This window comes from Coregonus lavaretus (genome assembly GCF_964263955.1).
Source record: "Coregonus lavaretus genome assembly, chromosome: 21".
Taxonomy (NCBI): Eukaryota; Metazoa; Chordata; class Actinopteri; order Salmoniformes; family Salmonidae; genus Coregonus; species Coregonus lavaretus.
In genome coordinates this window covers 2,889,762-2,909,492 of record NC_140008.1, presented here as the reverse complement: position 1 = coordinate 2,909,492, position 19,731 = coordinate 2,889,762, and the positions used below count along the sequence as shown (strand labels likewise).

At 42.8% G+C, this 19,731-nt stretch overlaps 1 protein-coding gene across 1 annotated transcript in view; it reads left to right on the top strand.

Annotated features, from left to right (window-relative positions):
- Positions 1-19,731, top strand: part of LOC311149046 (anoctamin-5-like) — an 89,955-nt gene that overhangs the window by 26,806 nt on the left and 43,418 nt on the right. The window contains exons 3-8 of the mRNA XM_084186147.1: positions 9,059-9,166; positions 14,219-14,287; positions 15,150-15,272; positions 15,866-16,027; positions 16,511-16,621; positions 19,574-19,689. Coding sequence (XP_084042273.1) covers positions 9,059-9,166; positions 14,219-14,287; positions 15,150-15,272; positions 15,866-16,027; positions 16,511-16,621; positions 19,574-19,689 — 689 coding nt within the window. The remainder of the gene's footprint in view (positions 1-9,058; positions 9,167-14,218; positions 14,288-15,149; positions 15,273-15,865; positions 16,028-16,510; positions 16,622-19,573; positions 19,690-19,731) is intronic.

Below are 19,731 nucleotides of genomic sequence, written 5' to 3'. Positions count from 1 at the left end.
GGGGACTGGGAGACTGGGGAACTGGGGGACTGGAGACTGGGGAACGGGGTACTGGTGTACTGGGAGACTGGGGCACTGGGAGACTGGGGGACTGGGAGACTGGGGGACTGGGGTACTGGAGACTGGGGAACGGGGTACTGGGAGACTGGGGAACTGGGAGACTGGGGACTGGGAGACTGGGGAACTGGGGTACTGGTGTACTGGGAGACTGGGGACTAGCTGGCCCAATGGTTGTTGTTATGCTACAGTAAATCTATGAGCAGCGAGGATTGTCCAGACGGAAGGACAAGACAAGGAGGACTAGAGGATGTTTACACTATGTGTTGACTGGAACTAGTAGGCCTAGTGGTTCTATGAGGATGATGCTATTCATATCTATTGGGACAGGGCAGCATCACTGTGTTTGTGAGGGTAGACTAAAGGGGATGTCTAGGCCTAGTGGTTCTATGAGGATGATGCTATTCATATCTATTGGGACAGGGCAGCATCACTGTGTTTGTGAGGGTAGACTAAAGGGGATGTCTAGGCCTAGTGGTTCTATGAGGATGATGCTATTCATATCTATTGGGACAGGGCATCATCACTGTGTTTGTGAGGGTAGACTAAAGGGGATGTCTAGGCCTAGTGGTTTGTTGTGCTAATTCTACATGCAGCTAGGGTCCTGTCCAGTTATTTTTTTATGGGTAGAGGATACTGAGAGCAGAACTAGACCTAGTGTGTTGGCCGGACGTCTATGTCCAGTGTGTTTGTTGTGCTAATTCTATTAGCATGTGATCCTGTCCAGACTGGAACTGTGATAGCACGGCCAGCTCTAGAATATGTGGTTCAGTTGCTTAGTTATTTATAGGTATGTGAACAGCTGGAACAGGTCTCCTCTTTCTCAATAGGGCATTCCTTCCTGTGTGTGTGTCAGAGCAGGGTGAAAGAGCAGGCTATTTCTTTCTCTGCAGGCTGTATCATACCGCTTGGCCCATTGCAGAGGCTGCAGTGCTTGGTCAACATGGCTGGGATCTCCTCTGGGGGGGTGGGAGTGGTCGTTCAGTTACCCAAAGGCAGAGTTTCAAAAAGGTGCTCCAAATTCTAAAGAAGAAAATAAATCGGAAGTGGATTTAGAGTTCAAAGATCGAGTCCATGTTAGCCTGAACCTAGATCTATTGCTGTCTATCTGGCAAGACAGCTCAAACAGATCTGGGATCAGTCTAGGGCCAGGCTGGATGCACGCAGATATCAGAGGAGGCTGGTGGGAGGAGCAATAGGAGGACAGGCTCATTGTAATGGCTGGAATGGAATAAATGAACGTATCAAGCACATCAAACACATAGGCGGGTTGGTTGTTTAGCAACAATGCGTAACTATGCGGAAAAACAGACGGGGTTGGCTTAGGCTGTTGACAACATGTCAACTATATTTAGTCTCCAAATGTTTATTGAAAACATAAATACATTTGGACAATGAGCACTTGTTGTCTCTCAAATACATCGTTACAGTTATTGGTTAGCTAGCTAGCGAATCTTTGCCATATTAGCATGGACGACCTATGATTCCCCACAAGGCAGCTTCTTGTCATTGTTGCTAGCGAACTGACTGTTCAGAATCATACACCTTCGGGCCACATTGATGCGCACGCATCATTTTCATGACGTTGTCAGCCAACTCCACGTTTGACTCCGTTCCATCGATTCCATCCCAGCCATTACAATGAGCCCGTCCTCCTATAGCTCCTCCCACCAGCCTGCCAGACAGAAGTTAGGTAAGTTCTATCACTAGAACGCTTAGAATGTACGGAGTGGCTGCGGATCAAACTTTTCCCTGATCTTTTTTCTCCGCACTAAAGATCCCGATGCTTCTGCACATGTGCGGATAACGTTCAGCTCATGTGTCTGTTCTCTCCTTTACGAACGGTCTCTGCTCTAGTCGTAGAGAACAGGCTACTCTGGCCAATGGTGATTGTTTAACAAAGTAAGATCAAAGCTGAATCAATGTCTGCAAGATCACAATGATGATATTCTACATAACAGAACCCAATATAATATAATAGCATAATGTTACTGTAAGACAACAACAACACCGCATTTTTCTTTCATATGGCCAACCTGGAGACCCAACCTCTCAAGACCCAGACCCAGACCCATATCAAGACCCAGATCAAGACCCAGACCCAGACCCAGTGTATCAAGATCGTGACTAAGAACGGTTCTAATGGGAGAAAAACAGGCCCCAGACCTCCTGCTAGCCTCAATGGAACCATGCTCAATGGAATATATAACAATGGAACCATGCTCAATGGAACATATAACAATGGAACCATGCTCAATGGAACATAGAACAATGGGACCATGCTCAATGGGTTATAGAACAATGGAACCATGCTCAATGGAACATAGAACAATGGAACCATGCTCAATGGGATATAGAACAATGGAACCATGCTCAATGGAACATAGAACAATGGGACCATGCTCAATGGAACATAGAACAATGGAACCATGCTCAATGGAACATAGAACAATGGAACCATGCTCAATAGAACATAGAACAATGGAACCATTCTCAATGGAACATAGAACAATGGGACCATGCTCAATGGAACATAGAAGAATGGAACCATGCTCAATGGAACATAGGACAATGGAACCATGCTCAATGGAACATAGAACAATGGAACCATGCTCAATGGAACATTGAACAATGGAACCATGCTCAATGGAAAATAGAACAATGGAACCATGCTCAATGGAACATAGAACAATGGAACCATGCTCAATGGGATATAGAACAATGGAACCATGCTCAATGGGATATAGAACAATGGAACCATGCTCAATGGAATATAGAACAATGGAACCATGCTCAATGGGATATAGAACAATGGAACCATGCTCAATGGAACATAGAACAATGGAACCATGCTCAATGGGATATAGAACAATGGAACCATGCTCAATGGAACATAGAACAATGGGACCATGCTCAATGGAACATAGAACAATGGAACCATGCTCAATGGAACATAGAACAATGGGACCATGCTCAATGGAACATAGAACAATGGGACCATGCTCAATGGAACATAGAACAATGGGACCATGCTCAATGGGATATAGAACAATGGAACCATGCTCAATGGAACATAGAACAATGGAACCATGCTCAATGGGATATAGAACAATGGAACCATGCTCAATGGAACATAGAACAATGGGACCATGCTCAATGGAACATAGAACAATGGAACCATGCTCAATGGAACATAGAACAATGGAACCATGCTCAATGGAATATAGAACAATGGAACCATGCTCAATGGGATATAGAACAATGGAACCATGCTCAATGGAACATAGAACAATGGAACCATGCTCAATGGGATATAGAACAATGGAACCATGCTCAATGGAACATAGAACAATGGAACCATGCTCAATGGGATATAGAACAATGGAACCATGCTCAATGGAACATAGAACAATGGGACCATGCTCAATGGAACATAGAACAATGGGACCATGCTCAATGGGATATAGAACAATGGAACCATGCTCAATGGAACATAGAACAATGGAACCATGCTCAATGGGATATAGAACAATGGAACCATGCTAAATGGAACATAGAACAATGGGACCATGCTCAATGGAACATAGAACAATGGAACCATGCTCAATGGAACATAGAACAATGGAACCATGCTCAATGGAACATTGAACAATGGGACCATGCTCAATGGAACATAGAACAATGGGACCATGCTCAATGGAACATAGAAGAATGGAACCATGCTCAATGGTACATAGAACAATGGAACCATGCTCAATGGAACATAGAACAATGGAACCATGCTCAATGGAACATAGAACAATGGAACCATGCTCAATGGAACATAGAACAATGGAACCATGCTCAATGGAACATAGAACAATGGAACCATGCTCAATGGGATATAGAACAATGGAACCATGCTCAATGGGATATAGAACAATGGAACCATGCTCAATGGAATATAGAACAATGGAACCATGCTCAATGGGATATAGAACAATGGAACCATGCTCAATGGGATATAGAACAATGGAACCATGCTCAATGGGATATATAGAACAATGGAACCATGCTCAATGGGATATAGAACAATGGAACCATGCTCAATGGGTTATAGAACAATGGAACCATGCTCAATGGAATATAGAACAATGGAACCATGCTCAATGGAACATAGAACAATGGAACCATGCTCAATGGGATATAGAACAATGGAACCATGCTGAATGGGATATAGAACAATGGAACAATGCTCAATGGAATATAGAACAATGGAACCATGCTCAATGGAACATAGAACAATGGAACCATGCTCAATGGGATATAGAACAATGGAACCATGCTCAATGGGATATAGAACAATGGAACCATGCTCAATGGGATATAGAACAATGGAACCATGCTCAATGGAACATAGAACAATGGAACCATGCTCAATGGAACATAGAACAATGGGACCATGCTCAATGGAAAATAGAACAATGGGACCATGCTCAATGGAACATAGAACAATGGAACCATGCTCAATGGACATAGAACAATGGAACCATGCTCAATGGAACATAGAACAATGGAACCATGCTCAATGGAACATAGAACAATGGAACCATGCTCAATGGAACATAGAACAATGGGACCATGCTCAATGGAACATAGAACAATGGGACCATGCTCAATGGAACATAGAACAATGGAACCATGCTCAATGGAACATAGAACAATGGGACCATGCTCAATGGAACATAGAACAATGGAACCATGCTCAATGGAACATAGAACAATGGGACCATGCTCAATGGAACATATAACAATGGAACCATGCTCAATGGAATATAGAACAATGGAACCATGCTCAATGGAACATAGAACAATGGAACCATGCTCAATGGAACATAGAACAATGGAACCATGCTCAATGGAACATAGAACAATGGGACCATGCTCAATGGAACATAGAACAATGGAACCATGCTCAATGGGATATAGAACAATGGAACCATGCTCAATGGGATATAGAACAATGGAACCATGCTCAATGGAACATAGAACAATGGAACCATGCTCAATGGAACATAGAACAATGGGACCATGCTCAATGGAAAATAGAACAATGGGACCATGCTCAATGGAACATAGAACAATGGAACCATGCTCAATGGACATAGAACAATGGAACCATGCTCAATGGAACATAGAACAATGGAACCATGCTCAATGGAACATAGAACAATGGAACCATGCTCAATGGAACATAGAACAATGGGACCATGCTCAATGGAACATAGAACAATGGGACCATGCTCAATGGAACATAGAACAATGGAACCATGCTCAATGGAACATAGAACAATGGGACCATGCTCAATGGAACATAGAACAATGGAACCATGCTCAATGGAACATAGAACAATGGGACCATGCTCAATGGAACATATAACAATGGAACCATGCTCAATGGAATATAGAACAATGGAACCATGCTCAATGGAACATAGAACAATGGAACCATGCTCAATGGAACATAGAACAATGGAACCATGCTCAATGGAACATAGAACAATGGGACCATGCTCAATGGAACATAGAACAATGGAACCATGCTCAATGGAACATAGAACAATGGAACCATGCTCAATGGACATAGAACAATGGAACCATGCTCAATGGAACATAGAACAATGGAACCATGCTCAATGGAACATAGAACAATGGAACCATGCTCAATGGAACATAGAACAATGGGACCATGCTCAATGGAACATAGAACAATGGAACCATGCTCAATGGAACATAGAACAATGGGACCATGCTCAATGGAACATATAACAATGGAAACATGCTCAATGGAATATAGAACAATGGAACCATGCTCAATGGAACATAGAACAATGGAACCATGCTCAATGGAACATAGAACAATGGAACCATGCTCAATGGAACATAGAACAATGGGACCATGCTCAATGGAACATAGAACAATGGAACCATGCTCAATGGAACATAGAACAATGGAACCATGCTCAATGGACATAGAACAATGGAACCATGCTCAATGGAACATAGAACAATGGAACCATGCTCAATGGAACATAGAACAATGGAACCATGCTCAATGGAACATAGAACAATGGGACCATGCTCAATGGAACATAGAACAATGGGACCATGCTCAATGGAACATAGAACAATGGAACCATGCTCAATGGAACATAGAACAATGGGACCATGCTCAATGGAACATAGAACAATGGAACCATGCTCAATGGAACATATAACAATGGAACCATGCTCAATGGAACATATAACAATGGAACCATGCTCAATGGAATATAGAACAATGGAACCATGCTCAATGGAACATAGAACAATGGAACCATGCTCAATGGAACATAGAACAATGGGACCATGCTCAATGGAACATAGAACAATGGAACCATGCTCAATGGGATATAGAACAATGGAACCATGCTCAATGGGATATAGAACAATGGAACCATGCTCAATGGAACATAGAACAATGGAACCATGCTCAATGGAACATAGAACAATGGGACCATGCTCAATGGAAAATAGAACAATGGGACCATGCTCAATGGAACATAGAACAATGGAACCATGCTCAATGGACATAGAACAATGGAACCATGCTCAATGGAACATAGAACAATGGAACCATGCTCAATGGAACATAGAACAATGGAACCATGCTCAATGGAACATAGAACAATGGGACCATGCTCAATGGAACATAGAACAATGGGACCATGCTCAATGGAACATAGAACAATGGAACCATGCTCAATGGAACATAGAACAATGGGACCATGCTCAATGGAACATAGAACAATGGAACCATGCTCAATGGAACATAGAACAATGGGACCATGCTCAATGGAACATATAACAATGGAACCATGCTCAATGGAATATAGAACAATGGAACCATGCTCAATGGAACATAGAACAATGGAACCATGCTCAATGGAACATAGAACAATGGAACCATGCTCAATGGAACATAGAACAATGGGACCATGCTCAATGGAACATAGAACAATGGAACCATGCTCAATGGAACATAGAACAATGGAACCTCTTACATTTGGGAACTTTACAGTCCTATTGATCAAACAACCATGAAAAGGTAGGCTCTCTCTCCCTCAGTTATGAACATCAACAACAAGATCAACAACTAATGCTAGCCAGAGCGAGAGAAGCTAAAATCTAACGAAGGAACATTAGATAAACCCTCTCAAACTTTTTCAGCTAGTTGGCCGTCAAAATTGCACTGATAAATGATGGGGAAATGTAGCATCCTCGTCCTTCAGCAGCTTGCCTGCCAATGCATGTTTGTCCCAACCAAGCACCCCAAGCTAACTGGCTAAAGTTGGCTAGCTTGCTAGCTACTTCCAGACACAAATGAGAGAACACCTCATTCTGACCATTTTACTCGGCGTAGCAGAGCTGGTTAGGCTGTTTACATGTTATCTAGAGCGTTGGTGACTAAATAGTACTTTTTTTGTCTACTTTAGTGATACCGGTCATGTTGCGTGTTCGTAAATACATCAGTTATTCTGCGCTCTGGCACACTCAGATGAGAGTGCTCTGAAATCGGAGTAGATAGCCAGAGTGAATTTGCGAACGCAAGAGATATGCTAAATGGATAACAGTCGTTCAAGTTCTTGCTAGCTAACCAAATGACACCTGCATCTCTAGCTGTGTATAGCCACCGAAAAACGATATGAGGGGAAAAAGTCAGTCACTCACCCACTCCTCCAATGGCATTACATCCTCCTAGCAGCTAGCTATCTAGCTAACGTTAGGCTCTGTGTTTTTAGCTTGCTACATAAATAGATACGCTAACCTATTAGCCACGTTATGACTGACTTGTGATCATTGCCCTTGCTAGTTTGAATGTATTGACATTCCCAGCCTTAGTTACATTCAGCCGTTTTTGTCCAGAATATTAAGTCATTGAAACTGAAACAGTGCATCCCGAATGCAGGCAACAAACAATGTACCAGGCCAGCTGTGATTTACAACCTGATAGCAATATTTTTGGGACTACCAAAAAATATATTGGTGAATTATATGAATCATGCATTGAACTGCATCCATCTATTCTGCCAACAATGCCTTAGTGTACGTCATGGAACGTTGAGTCAAATGTATCCTATTTTTAAAACCTCTTACAAAGTTGGTTTTTGTAGCATAAACTGGGAATTTGATATTTTTTGACTGATATTATGATTGTCTGTTTGTTTCATATCTGCAAAGTAGTTAAAACGCTGTCAGTTCCACTCTAAGCCATGGTTGAAATTGAATTGCGTTGCTCCTGCTCCTTGCATGACCTCATCATCCGAATCTTCTGTGACGCTGTGTGTGATTCTTCATCCGTATCTAGTTACAGTGACAGTATATGGATTGATTTGCAGTGGGGTTGCTGTGCTGTGGATGAGTGGCTCAGAGCTTGGCTGTATTCAATATTTTGATTTTTTTTTTTTAGTCATTTAGCAGACGCTCTTATCCAGAGCGACTTAACAGTTAGTGAGTGCATACATTTTTCATACTGCCCCCCCCCCCCCCCCCCCCCCGTGGGAAACGAACCCACAACCCTGGTGTTGCAAGCGCCATGCCCTACCAACTGAATAATGTGTTCAGCTACTGTTTGATTCTGCCTTGAAACGCCTGTGTAGGTAACGTTTGGAGTTGGAGTGAACTGAAGGCTGTCTACGTTTCTGAAGGCATCTTTCCTTTATGATTATGTACTTTATGGTCCAACTTCCCAGACACATAATATCTCTATTTATATAACTTTTTAGTCAAGGACTTAATGTGTGTCTGGGAAAACGTCTGTGTATTTCAGCTGACTGTGTGTGTGTGTGTGTGTGTGTGTGTGTGTGTGTGTGTGTGTGTGTGTGTGTGTGTGTGTGTGTGTGTGTGTGTGTGTGTGTGTGTGTGTGTGTGTGTGTGTGTGTGTGTGTGTGTGTGTGTGTGTGTATTGTCTGTCTCCTCCCAGGTTGACAAGCATCAACAGAGTAAGGACTCTGTGTTCTTCCGTGATGGAAAGAGGAGGATTGACTTCATCCTGTCCTATGTGGATGACCGAGACGGAGAGAGGAAACAGGTAAGATACACCTTCAGAAACACACCTGTGCTCAATATTACTGTAGCTATTACCTGTTAAATGCAATTGCTAGTTATCACAGGTTTTTTTCAATGTACTGTAATTCTCAGTGAGACTAGGTGCTGGTTTCTGAGCACAGGACACTTAGCCTGGGTTAAACCAAACTGAATGCTCCGCTCCATTGTGAGTTCAGCATTCAGTCTGGTTTAACCAGGCTACATGACTCTAGTAGTTGACAATACTACAGTTATACAGTGTGAGTCACTATAGAAGCGTGCCGTAATACACAGTCAGTGTCAGGACCAGCTAGTTTTCTCTTGCGAAGCTGTTCACTGACTATGTTGATGGTGTTAAAGGGGAAAACGGCCGGTGACACACTTTGCTTCTTGAAAGTCCAATGTCTTGAAAACTTGACTGCTGACATGCAAAACATTTTGGGATTGTATCAACGGTGGACTAATGAAGAAAATACCAAAATATAGTTTTTTGAGTGGATTTTCCCTTGAATATGTCAGAGATAAGCTACAAATACCTTGAAACAAGACACAAATAAACATTTGAGATAAGCTACAGTAGCTATAATGCCTCATTCCTAGCCAGCCCCATTCCTAGCCAGCCCCATTCCTAGCCAGCCCCATGGAATGGAATGTCCTTATCATCAGACTTGCTTTTGAGGTAGCCTTGAATTGACCCTTAGTTTCCTTGGTAAATTAGTTATTTTAGTGTATTTGAGTACAACGTATATTTGAGTAGTATTTACATGCTGTGTGAACTGTGACACAGCGTGAATGGCCCTCCCGTGTCCCCATACGTTTGGCTACTGGGCTGGCCTGGTCAATAGCTTCAGACTGTATGTTTGGATACAGCTAGCCCAGGGACTAGTAGCTTCAGACTGTATGTTTGGATACAGCTAGCCCAGGGGCTAGTAGCAACAGACTGTATGTTTGGATACAGCTAGCCCAGGGGCTAGTAGCTACAGACTGTATGTTTGGATACAGCTAGCCCAGGGGCTAGTAGCTACAGACTGTATGTTTGGATACAGCTAGCCCAGGGACTAGTAGCAACAGACTGTATGTTTGGATACAGCTAGCCCAGGGACTAGTAGCTACAGACTGTATGTTTGGATACAGCTAGCCCAGGGGCTAGTAGCTTCAGACTGTATGTTTGGATACAGCTAGCCCAGGGGCTAGTAGCTTCAGACTGTATGTTTGGATACAGCTAGCCCAGGGACTAGTAGCTACAGACTGTATGTTTGGATACAGCTAGCCCAGGGGCTAGTAGCAACAGACTGTATGTTTGGATACAGCTAGCCCAGGGGCTAGTAGCTACAGACTGTATGTTTGGATACAGCTAGCCCAGGGGCTAGTAGCTACAGACTGTATGTTTGGATACAGCTAGCCCAGGGGCTAGTAGCTACAGACTGTATGTTTGGATACAGCTAGCCCAGGGGCTAGTAGCTACAGACTGTATGTTTGGATACAGCTAGCCCAGGGGCTAGTAGCAACAGACTGTATGTTTGGATACAGCTAGCCCAGGGGCTAGTAGCAACAGACTGTATGTTTGGATACAGCTAGCCCAGGGGCTAGTAGCTACAGACTGTATGTTTGGATACAGCTAGCCCAGGGGCTAGTAGCTACAGACTGTATGTTTGGATACAGCTAGCCCAGGGGCTAGTAGCTACAGACTGTATGTTTGGATACAGCTAGCCCAGGGGCTAGTAGCTACAGACTGTATGTTTGGATACAGCTAGCCCAGGGGCTAGTAGCTACAGACTGTATGTTTGGATACAGCTAGCCCAGGGGCTAGTAGCTTCAGACTGTATGTTTGGATACAGCTAGCCCAGGGGCTAGTAGCTACAGACTGTATGTTTGGATACAGCTAGCCCAGGGGCTAGTAGCTTCAGAGTGATGAATGGTCCAACGTGTCTGTGACTGGGGTGTTAACCCTCACACCTTGCTGTTACTGTTACTCCATGACTGGGAGGCCTGTCAGCTCTGCTGTCAGTCAGCTCTGGTGTCAGTCAGCTCTGTTGTCTGTCAGCTCTGTTGTCTGTCAGCTCTGGTGTCAGTCAGCTCTGTTGTCAGTCAGCTCTGTTGTCAGTCAGCTCTGGTGTCAGTCAGCTCTGGTGTCAGTCAGCTCTGGTGTCAGTCAGCTCTGTTGTCTGTCAGCTCTGGTGTCTGTCAGCTCTGGTGTCAGTCAGCTCTGTTGTCAGTCAGCTCTGTTGTCAGTCAGCTCTGTTGTCAGTCAGCTCTGTTGTCTGTCAGCTCTGGTGTCTGTCAGCTCTGGTGTCAGTCAGCTCTGTTGTCAGTCAGCTCTGTTGTCAGTCAGCTCTGTTGTCAGTCAGCTCTGGTGTCAGTCAGCTCTGGTGTCAGTCAGCTCTGGTGTCAGTCAGCTCTGTTGTCAGTCAGCTCTGGTGTCAGTCAGCTCTGCTGTCAGTCAGCTCTGTTGTCAGTCAGCTCTGGTGTCAGTCAGCTCTGGTGTCAGTCAGCTCTGGTGTCAGTCAGCTCTGGTGTCAGTCAGCTCTGCTGTCTGTCAGCTCTGTTGTCTGTCAGCTCTGGTGTCAGTCAGCTCTGTTGTCAGTCAGCTCTGTTGTCAGTCAGCTCTGTTGTCAGTCAGCTCTGGTGTCAGTCAGCTCTGGTGTCAGTCAGCTCTGGTGTCAGTCAGCTCTGTTGTCAGTCAGCTCTGGTGTCAGTCAGCTCTGGTGTCAGTCAGCTCTGTTGTCAGTCAGCTCTGCTGTCAGTCAGCTCTGGTGTCAGTCAGCTCTGGTGTCAGTCAGCTCTGGTGTCAGTCAGCTCTGGTGTCAGTCAGCTCTGGTGTCAGTCAGCTCTGCTGTCAGTCAGCTCTGGTGTCAGTCAGCTCTGGTGTCAGTCAGCTCTGCTGTCAGTCAGCTCTGTTGTCACTCAGCTCTGCTGTCAGTCAGCTCTGTTGTCAGTCTGCTCTGTTGTCTGTCAGCTCTGCTGTGTCTGTCTGTCCTGAAACTCACACATTCACCACTCTCACTGCCCACCACACTGACCCTAGGCCTGGGTAGGAACTCTCACACATACACACACACAGTCACTATTCATACACACACATACACACACACAGTCACTATTCATACACACACACAGTCACTATTCATACACACACATACACACACACAGTCACTATTCATACACACTCACAGTCACTATTCATACACACACACAGTCACTATTCATACACACACATACACACACACAGTCACTATTCATACACACACACAGTCACTATTCATACACACACATACACACACACAGTCACTATTCATACACACACACAGTCACTATTCATACACACACATACACACACACAGTCACTATTCATACACACACACAGTCACTATTCAGACACACACATACACACACACAGTCACTATTCATACACACACACAGTCACTATTCATACACACACATACACACACACAGTCACTATTCATACACACACATACACACACACACAGTCACTATTCATACACACACATACACACACACAGTCACTATTCATACACACACATACACACACACAGTCACTATTCATACACACACACAGTCACTATTCAGACACACACACACAGTCACTATTCAGACACACACATACACACACACACAGTCACTATTCAGACACACTTATACACACACACAGTCACTATTCATACACACACACAGTCACTATTCAGACACACACACAGTCACTATTCATACACACACACAGTCACTATTCATACACACACACAGTCACTATTCAGACACACACATACACACACACAGTCACTATTCAGACACACACATACACACACACAGTCACTATTCATACACACACATACACACACACACAGTCACTATTCAGACACACACATACACACACACAGTCACTATTCAGACACACACATACACACACACAGTCACTATTCATACACACACATACACACACACAGTCACTATTCATACACACACACAGTCACTATTCATACACACACATACACACACACAGTCACTATTCATACACACACACAGTCACTATTCAGACACACACACACAGTCACTATTCAGACACACACATACACACACACAGTCACTATTCAGACACACATGTACACACACACAGTCACTATTCATACACACACATACACACACACAGTCACTATTCATATACACACACACAGTCACTATTCAGACACACATATACACACACACAGTCACTATTCATACACACACATACACACACACAGTCACTATTCCCAGAATGTTATACATTCAGATGACAAAGCAGTGAGATTGATTGAGGAAATTGTATATTTCTAGTGCCAACTCAAACAACCCATTTCTGTGCGTTTCTGTAGCAACGGGCATGCCCCACCCAGCTGAGGATCTGTCTTTTTCCGCCATCTGCAGTATTTCCTGTGTTTGAGGAATGGAAAATCCACGAATCACTTAAATCTCGCTGGATTTGATTGCTTTCATTTTACTCCTGTGACTCTTTCATTCTCTTGCTTGTGCCTGTTGTTTTTTTCCGTTAAAGTTACGACCACGGAAATGTTCGCAATGCCCTGTCATACACACCCCGGTAATGGCTGACGTGCTCAATGGGATACATTGGCATTCAGTTGAATCTATAAGAACGCTAAAGCTTCGCATTGACACTTACATCACAATAAAGAGTAGAAATATACTTTTATTTTGATGGGTGTACATTTTTTGTGGGATTGAAAAAATTACTTTTTTAATACAGTTGAAATTAGATGCGCTGAAATGAAAGCAACTTCTGAAAATGAACACTCGGATTATAGTGATATTATGTCTCATCTTGCAAACAATATAAAGTATTTTTTAGATGTAATCTATTGTCCAACTGTTGCATTTATTAGAATTGTTTTTAAAACCTTTTAATAATTTTGATGACTGTTGCTAGTTTTTATGTTCCTCTCCTCTCCTCTCCTCTCCTCTCCTCTCCTCTCCTCTCCTCTCCTCTCCTCTCCTCTCCTCTCCTCTCCTCTCCTCTCCTCTCCTTTATTCTTTTGTTTCTCAACAGGAGAGGCGGAGGGAGTATGAAGCTAACCTACAGAAGGCAGGCCTGGAGCTGGAGACGGAGGACAAATCGGTAAGATTCCTGCCCTGAAGGTTCATTCAGTTAGATCTAACCAAGTTATGGTGAGATTCCTGCCCTGAAGGTTCGTTCAGTTAGATCTAACCAAGTTATGGTGAGATTCCTGCCCTAAAGGTTCATTCAGTTAGATCTAACCAAGTTATGGTGAGATTCCTGCCCTGAAGGTTCATTCAGTTAGATCTAACCAAGTTATGGTGAGATTCCTGCCCTCAAGGTTCATTCAGTTAGATCTAACCAAGTTATGGTGAGATTCCTGCCCTGAAGGTTCATTCAGTTAGATCTAACCAAGTTATGGTGAGATTCCTGCCCTGAAGGTTCATTCAGTTAGATCTAACCAAGTTATGGTGAGATTCCTGCCCTGAAGGTTCATTCAATTAGATCTAACCAAGTTATGGTGAGATTCCTGCCCTCAAGGTTCATTCAGTTAGATCTAACCAAGTTATGGTGAGATTCCTGCCCTGAAGGTTCATTCAGTTAGATCTAACCAAGTTATGGTGAGATTCCTGCCCTGAAGGTTCATTCAGTTAGATCTAACCAAGTTATGGTGAGATTCCTGCCCTGAAGGTTCATTCAGTTAGATCTAACCAAGTTAGAGTGCATTCGGAAAGTATTCAGACCCCTTGACTTTTTCCACATTTTGTTTCGTTACAGCCTTATTCTAAAATTGATTAAATATTGATTTTTTTCTCATCAATCTACACACAATACCCCATAATGACAAAGCAAACTTATGTAAATGTTTCTCTGGTCTCTGGTCTGTTTCTCTGGTCTGTTTCTGTGTCTGTCCATCTCCATCTCCCCATATCTCCATCTCTCCATCTCTCCATCCATCTCTCCATTTCTCTCCTCCAATCAGGAGTCAGATGACGGTAAAACATACTTTGTGAAGATCCACACTCCATGGGATGTGCTAGCCACCTACGCCGATGTCCTCAAGATCAAGGTTCCGTTCAAGAAAAGTGACATCCCCACCCACAAGGTACAGTAGGCATCCAGTTAGCCTAGAGGTTAGCCAGTTAGCCAGTTAGCAGTAGGCATCCAGTTAGCCTAGAGGTTAGCCAGTTAGCCAGTTAGCAGTAGGCATCCAGTTAGCCTAGAGGTTAGCCAGTTAGCCAGTTAGCAGTAGGCATCCAGTTAGCCTAGAGGTTAGCCAGTTAGCCAGTTAGCAGTAGGCATCCAGTTAGCCTAGAGGTTAGCCAGTTAGCCAGTTAGCAGTAGGCATCCAGTTAGCCTAGAGGTTAGCCAGTTAGCCAGTTAGCAGTAGGCATCCAGTTAGCCTAGAGGTTAGAGAGGCGAGCCAGCAACCAGAGGGTTGCCGGTTCGAATCGCGTAACTGAAAATCTGGTCAGGACACATTTCCGTGGACTGTAGGGAAGATCTGTTTGTGCTCTTGCCAACTCCATTGCTATCATGTCATGTCAAACACAACTGGCCCCCAGGTTATGAATGTAAATCTAGCACTCAGGTTATGAATGTAAAACTAGCACACAGGTTATGAATGTAAAACTAGCACTCAGGCTAGGAATGTTTAATGATAAAGATTCTTCTTCTTAAAGTCTCCTCTTCCACCAGGACATTCCCATGAACTGGCTGTTCACTCCCTTCCGTCTACCGGACCACATTATGAATCCTGAACCAGACTACTTCACCTCACCCTTCAACAAGGGAAAGACTGACTTCTTCCTCATCGATGACAAGGACACCTTCTTCCCTCCCTCCGTCCGCAACAGGATAGTAAGTAGGCCAACAGGATAGTAAGTAGGCCAACAGGATAGTAAGTAGGCCAACAGGATAGTAAGTAGGCCAACAGGATAGTAAGTAGGCCAACAGGATAGTAAGTAGAATCAACTGCACCGTCATTAGGGTTTATTATAGGAGAATCAAGTCGACTGTCGCAACTTATTTCTTATCAGAGATTTAAATGTAGCCATTCAAGGTATGCCTGTAAATATAATGGCTTCTAGAATGAATGAATAGAATATTACACGTACACCTCTCCTCCTACAGGTGTACTAAATGACCTTTCACCTCTCCTCCTACAGGTGTTCTAAATGACCTTTCACCTCTCCTCCTACAGGTGTTCTAAATGACCTTTCACCTCTCCTCCTACAGGTGTTCTAAATGACCTTTCACCTCTCCTCCTACAGGTGTTCTAAATGACCTTTCACCTCTCCTCCTACAGGTGTACTAAATGACCTTTCACCTCTCCTCCTACAGGTGTATTATATCCTGGCCCGCTGTGCGTACAACAAGGATGACAAGGACAAGAAGGGTCTCAAGCGCCTGCTCAACAACGGGACCTACGGGTCTGCCTTCCCACTTCATGATGTAAGAAGCTACTGTATAATAGTGACCCCTCTCCTGGTGGCCAAAACAGCTTTGCCCTCTGGGCTCTTGTTGGGCCTAATGGTATGCGCATATGCCAATGAGTATCTGTGAAGTCATTCAAGATTTTCTACTTACCCAGAATCGGATGAACTCATTGATACCATTTTTTATCCAGTTGGACCATCACACTATAAATGACATGTATCCAGTAGGACCATCACACTATAAATGACATGTATCCAGTAGGACATCACACTATAAATGACATGTATCCAGTAGGACCATCACACTATAAATGACATGTATCCAGTAGGACCATCACACTATAAATGACATGTATCCAGTAGGACATCACACTATAAATGACATGTATCCAGTAGGACCATCACACTATAAATGACATGTATCCAGTAGGACCATCACACTATAAATGACATGTATCCAGTAGGACCATCACACTATAAATGACATGTATCCAGTAGGACATCACACTGTAAATGACATGTATCCAGTAGGACCATCACACTATAAATGACATGTATCCAGTAGGACCATCACACTATAAATGACATGTATCCAGTAGAACCATCACACTATAAATGACATGTATCCAGTAGGACCATCACACTATAAATGACATGTATCCAGTAGGACCATCACACTATAAATGACATGTATCCAGTAGGACATCACACTATAAATGACATGTATCCAGTAGAACCATCACACTATAAATGACATGTATCCAGTAGAACCATCACACTATAAATGACATGTATCCAGTAGAACCATCACACTATAAATGACATGTATCCAGTAGGACCATCACACTATAAATGACATGTATCCAGTAGGACCATCACACTATAAATGACATGTATCCAGTAGGACCATCACACTATAAATGACATGTATCCAGTAGGACCATCACACTATAAATGACATGTATCCAGTAGGACCATCACACTATAAATGACATGTATCCAGTAGGACATCACACTATAAATGACATGTATCCAGTAGGACATCACACTATAAATGACATGTATCCAGTAGGACCATCACACTATAAATGACATGTATCCAGTAGGACCATCACACTATAAATGACATGTATCCAGTAGGACCATCACACTATAAATGACATGTATCCAGTAGGACATCACACTATAAATGACATGTATCCAGTAGGACCATGACACTATAAATGACATGTATCCAGTAGGACCATGACACTATAAATGACATGTATCCAGTAGGACCATCACACTATAAATGACATGTATCCAGTAGGACATCACACTATAAATGACATGTATCCAGTAGGACCATCACACTATAAATGACATGTATCCAGTAGGACCATCACACTATAAATGACATGTATCCAGTAGGACCATCACACTATAAATGACATGTATCCAGTAGGGCATCACACTATAAATGACATGTATCCAGTAGAACCATCACACTGTAAATGACATGTATCCAGTAGGACCATCACACTATAAATGACATGTATCCAGTAGGACATCACACTATAAATGACATGTATCCAGTAGGACATCACACTATAAATGACATGTATCCAGTAGGACCATCACACTATAAATGACATGTATCCAGTAGGACCATCACACTATAAATGACATGTATCCAGTAGGACCATCACACTATAAATGACATGTATCCAGTAGGACATCACACTATAAATGACATATATCCAGTAGGACCATAACACTATAAATGACATGTATCCAGTAGGACCATGACACTATAAATGACATGTATCCAGTAGGACCATCACACTATAAATGACATGTATCCAGTAGGACATCACACTATAAATGACATGTATCCAGTAGGACCATCACACTATAAATGACATGTATCCAGTTGGACCATCACACTATAAATGACATGTATCCAGTAGGACATCACACTATAAATGACATGTATCCAGTAGGACCATCACACTATAAATGACATGTATCCAGTAGGACATCACACTATAAATGACATGTATCCAGTAGAACCATCACACTATAAATGACATGTATCCAGTAGGGCATCACACTATAAATGACATGTATCCAGTAGGACCATCACACTATAAATGACATGTATCCAGTAGGACATCACACTATAAATGACATGTATCCAGTAGAACCATCACACTATAAATGACATGTATCCAGTAGAACCATCACACTATAAATGACATGTATCCAGTAGAACCATCACACTATAAATGACATGTATCCAGTAGGACCATCACACTATAAATGACATGTATCCAGTAGAACCATCACACTATAAATGACATGTATCCAGTAGGACCATCACACTATAAATGACATGTATCCAGTAGGACATCACACTATAAATGACATGTATCCAGTAGGACATCACACTATAAATGACATGTATCCAGTAGGACATCACACTATAAATGACATGTATCCAGTAGGACATCACACTATAAATGACATGTATCCAGTAGAACCATCACACTATAAATGACATGTATCCAGTAGGACCATCACACTATAAATGACATGTATCCAGTAGAACCATCACACTATAAATGACATGTATCCAGTAGGACCATCACACTATAAATGACATGTATCCAGTAGGACATCACACTATAAATGACATGTATCCAGTAGGACATCACACTATAAATGACATGTATCCAGTAGGACATCACACTATAAATGACATGTATCCAGTAGGACCATCACACTATAAATGACATGTATCCAGTAGGACATCACACTATAAATGACATGTATCCAGTAGGACCATCACACTATAAATGACATGTATCCAGTAGGACCATCACACTATAAATGACATATATCCAGTAGGACCATCACACTCTGAATGACATGTATCCAGTAGGACCATCACACTCTGAATGACATGTATCCCTCTGTATGTATACAGTCTCGGTACTGGAAGGCATCCAGGGACCCCAACAGTGAGAGTGAGAGATTCAGCCTCTATAAAAACTGGGCCCGGTTCTTCAGTTTCTTCAAAGAGCAGCCTCTCAACTTGATACGGTGAGAAAACAACACAACATGACACAACACAACATGACACAA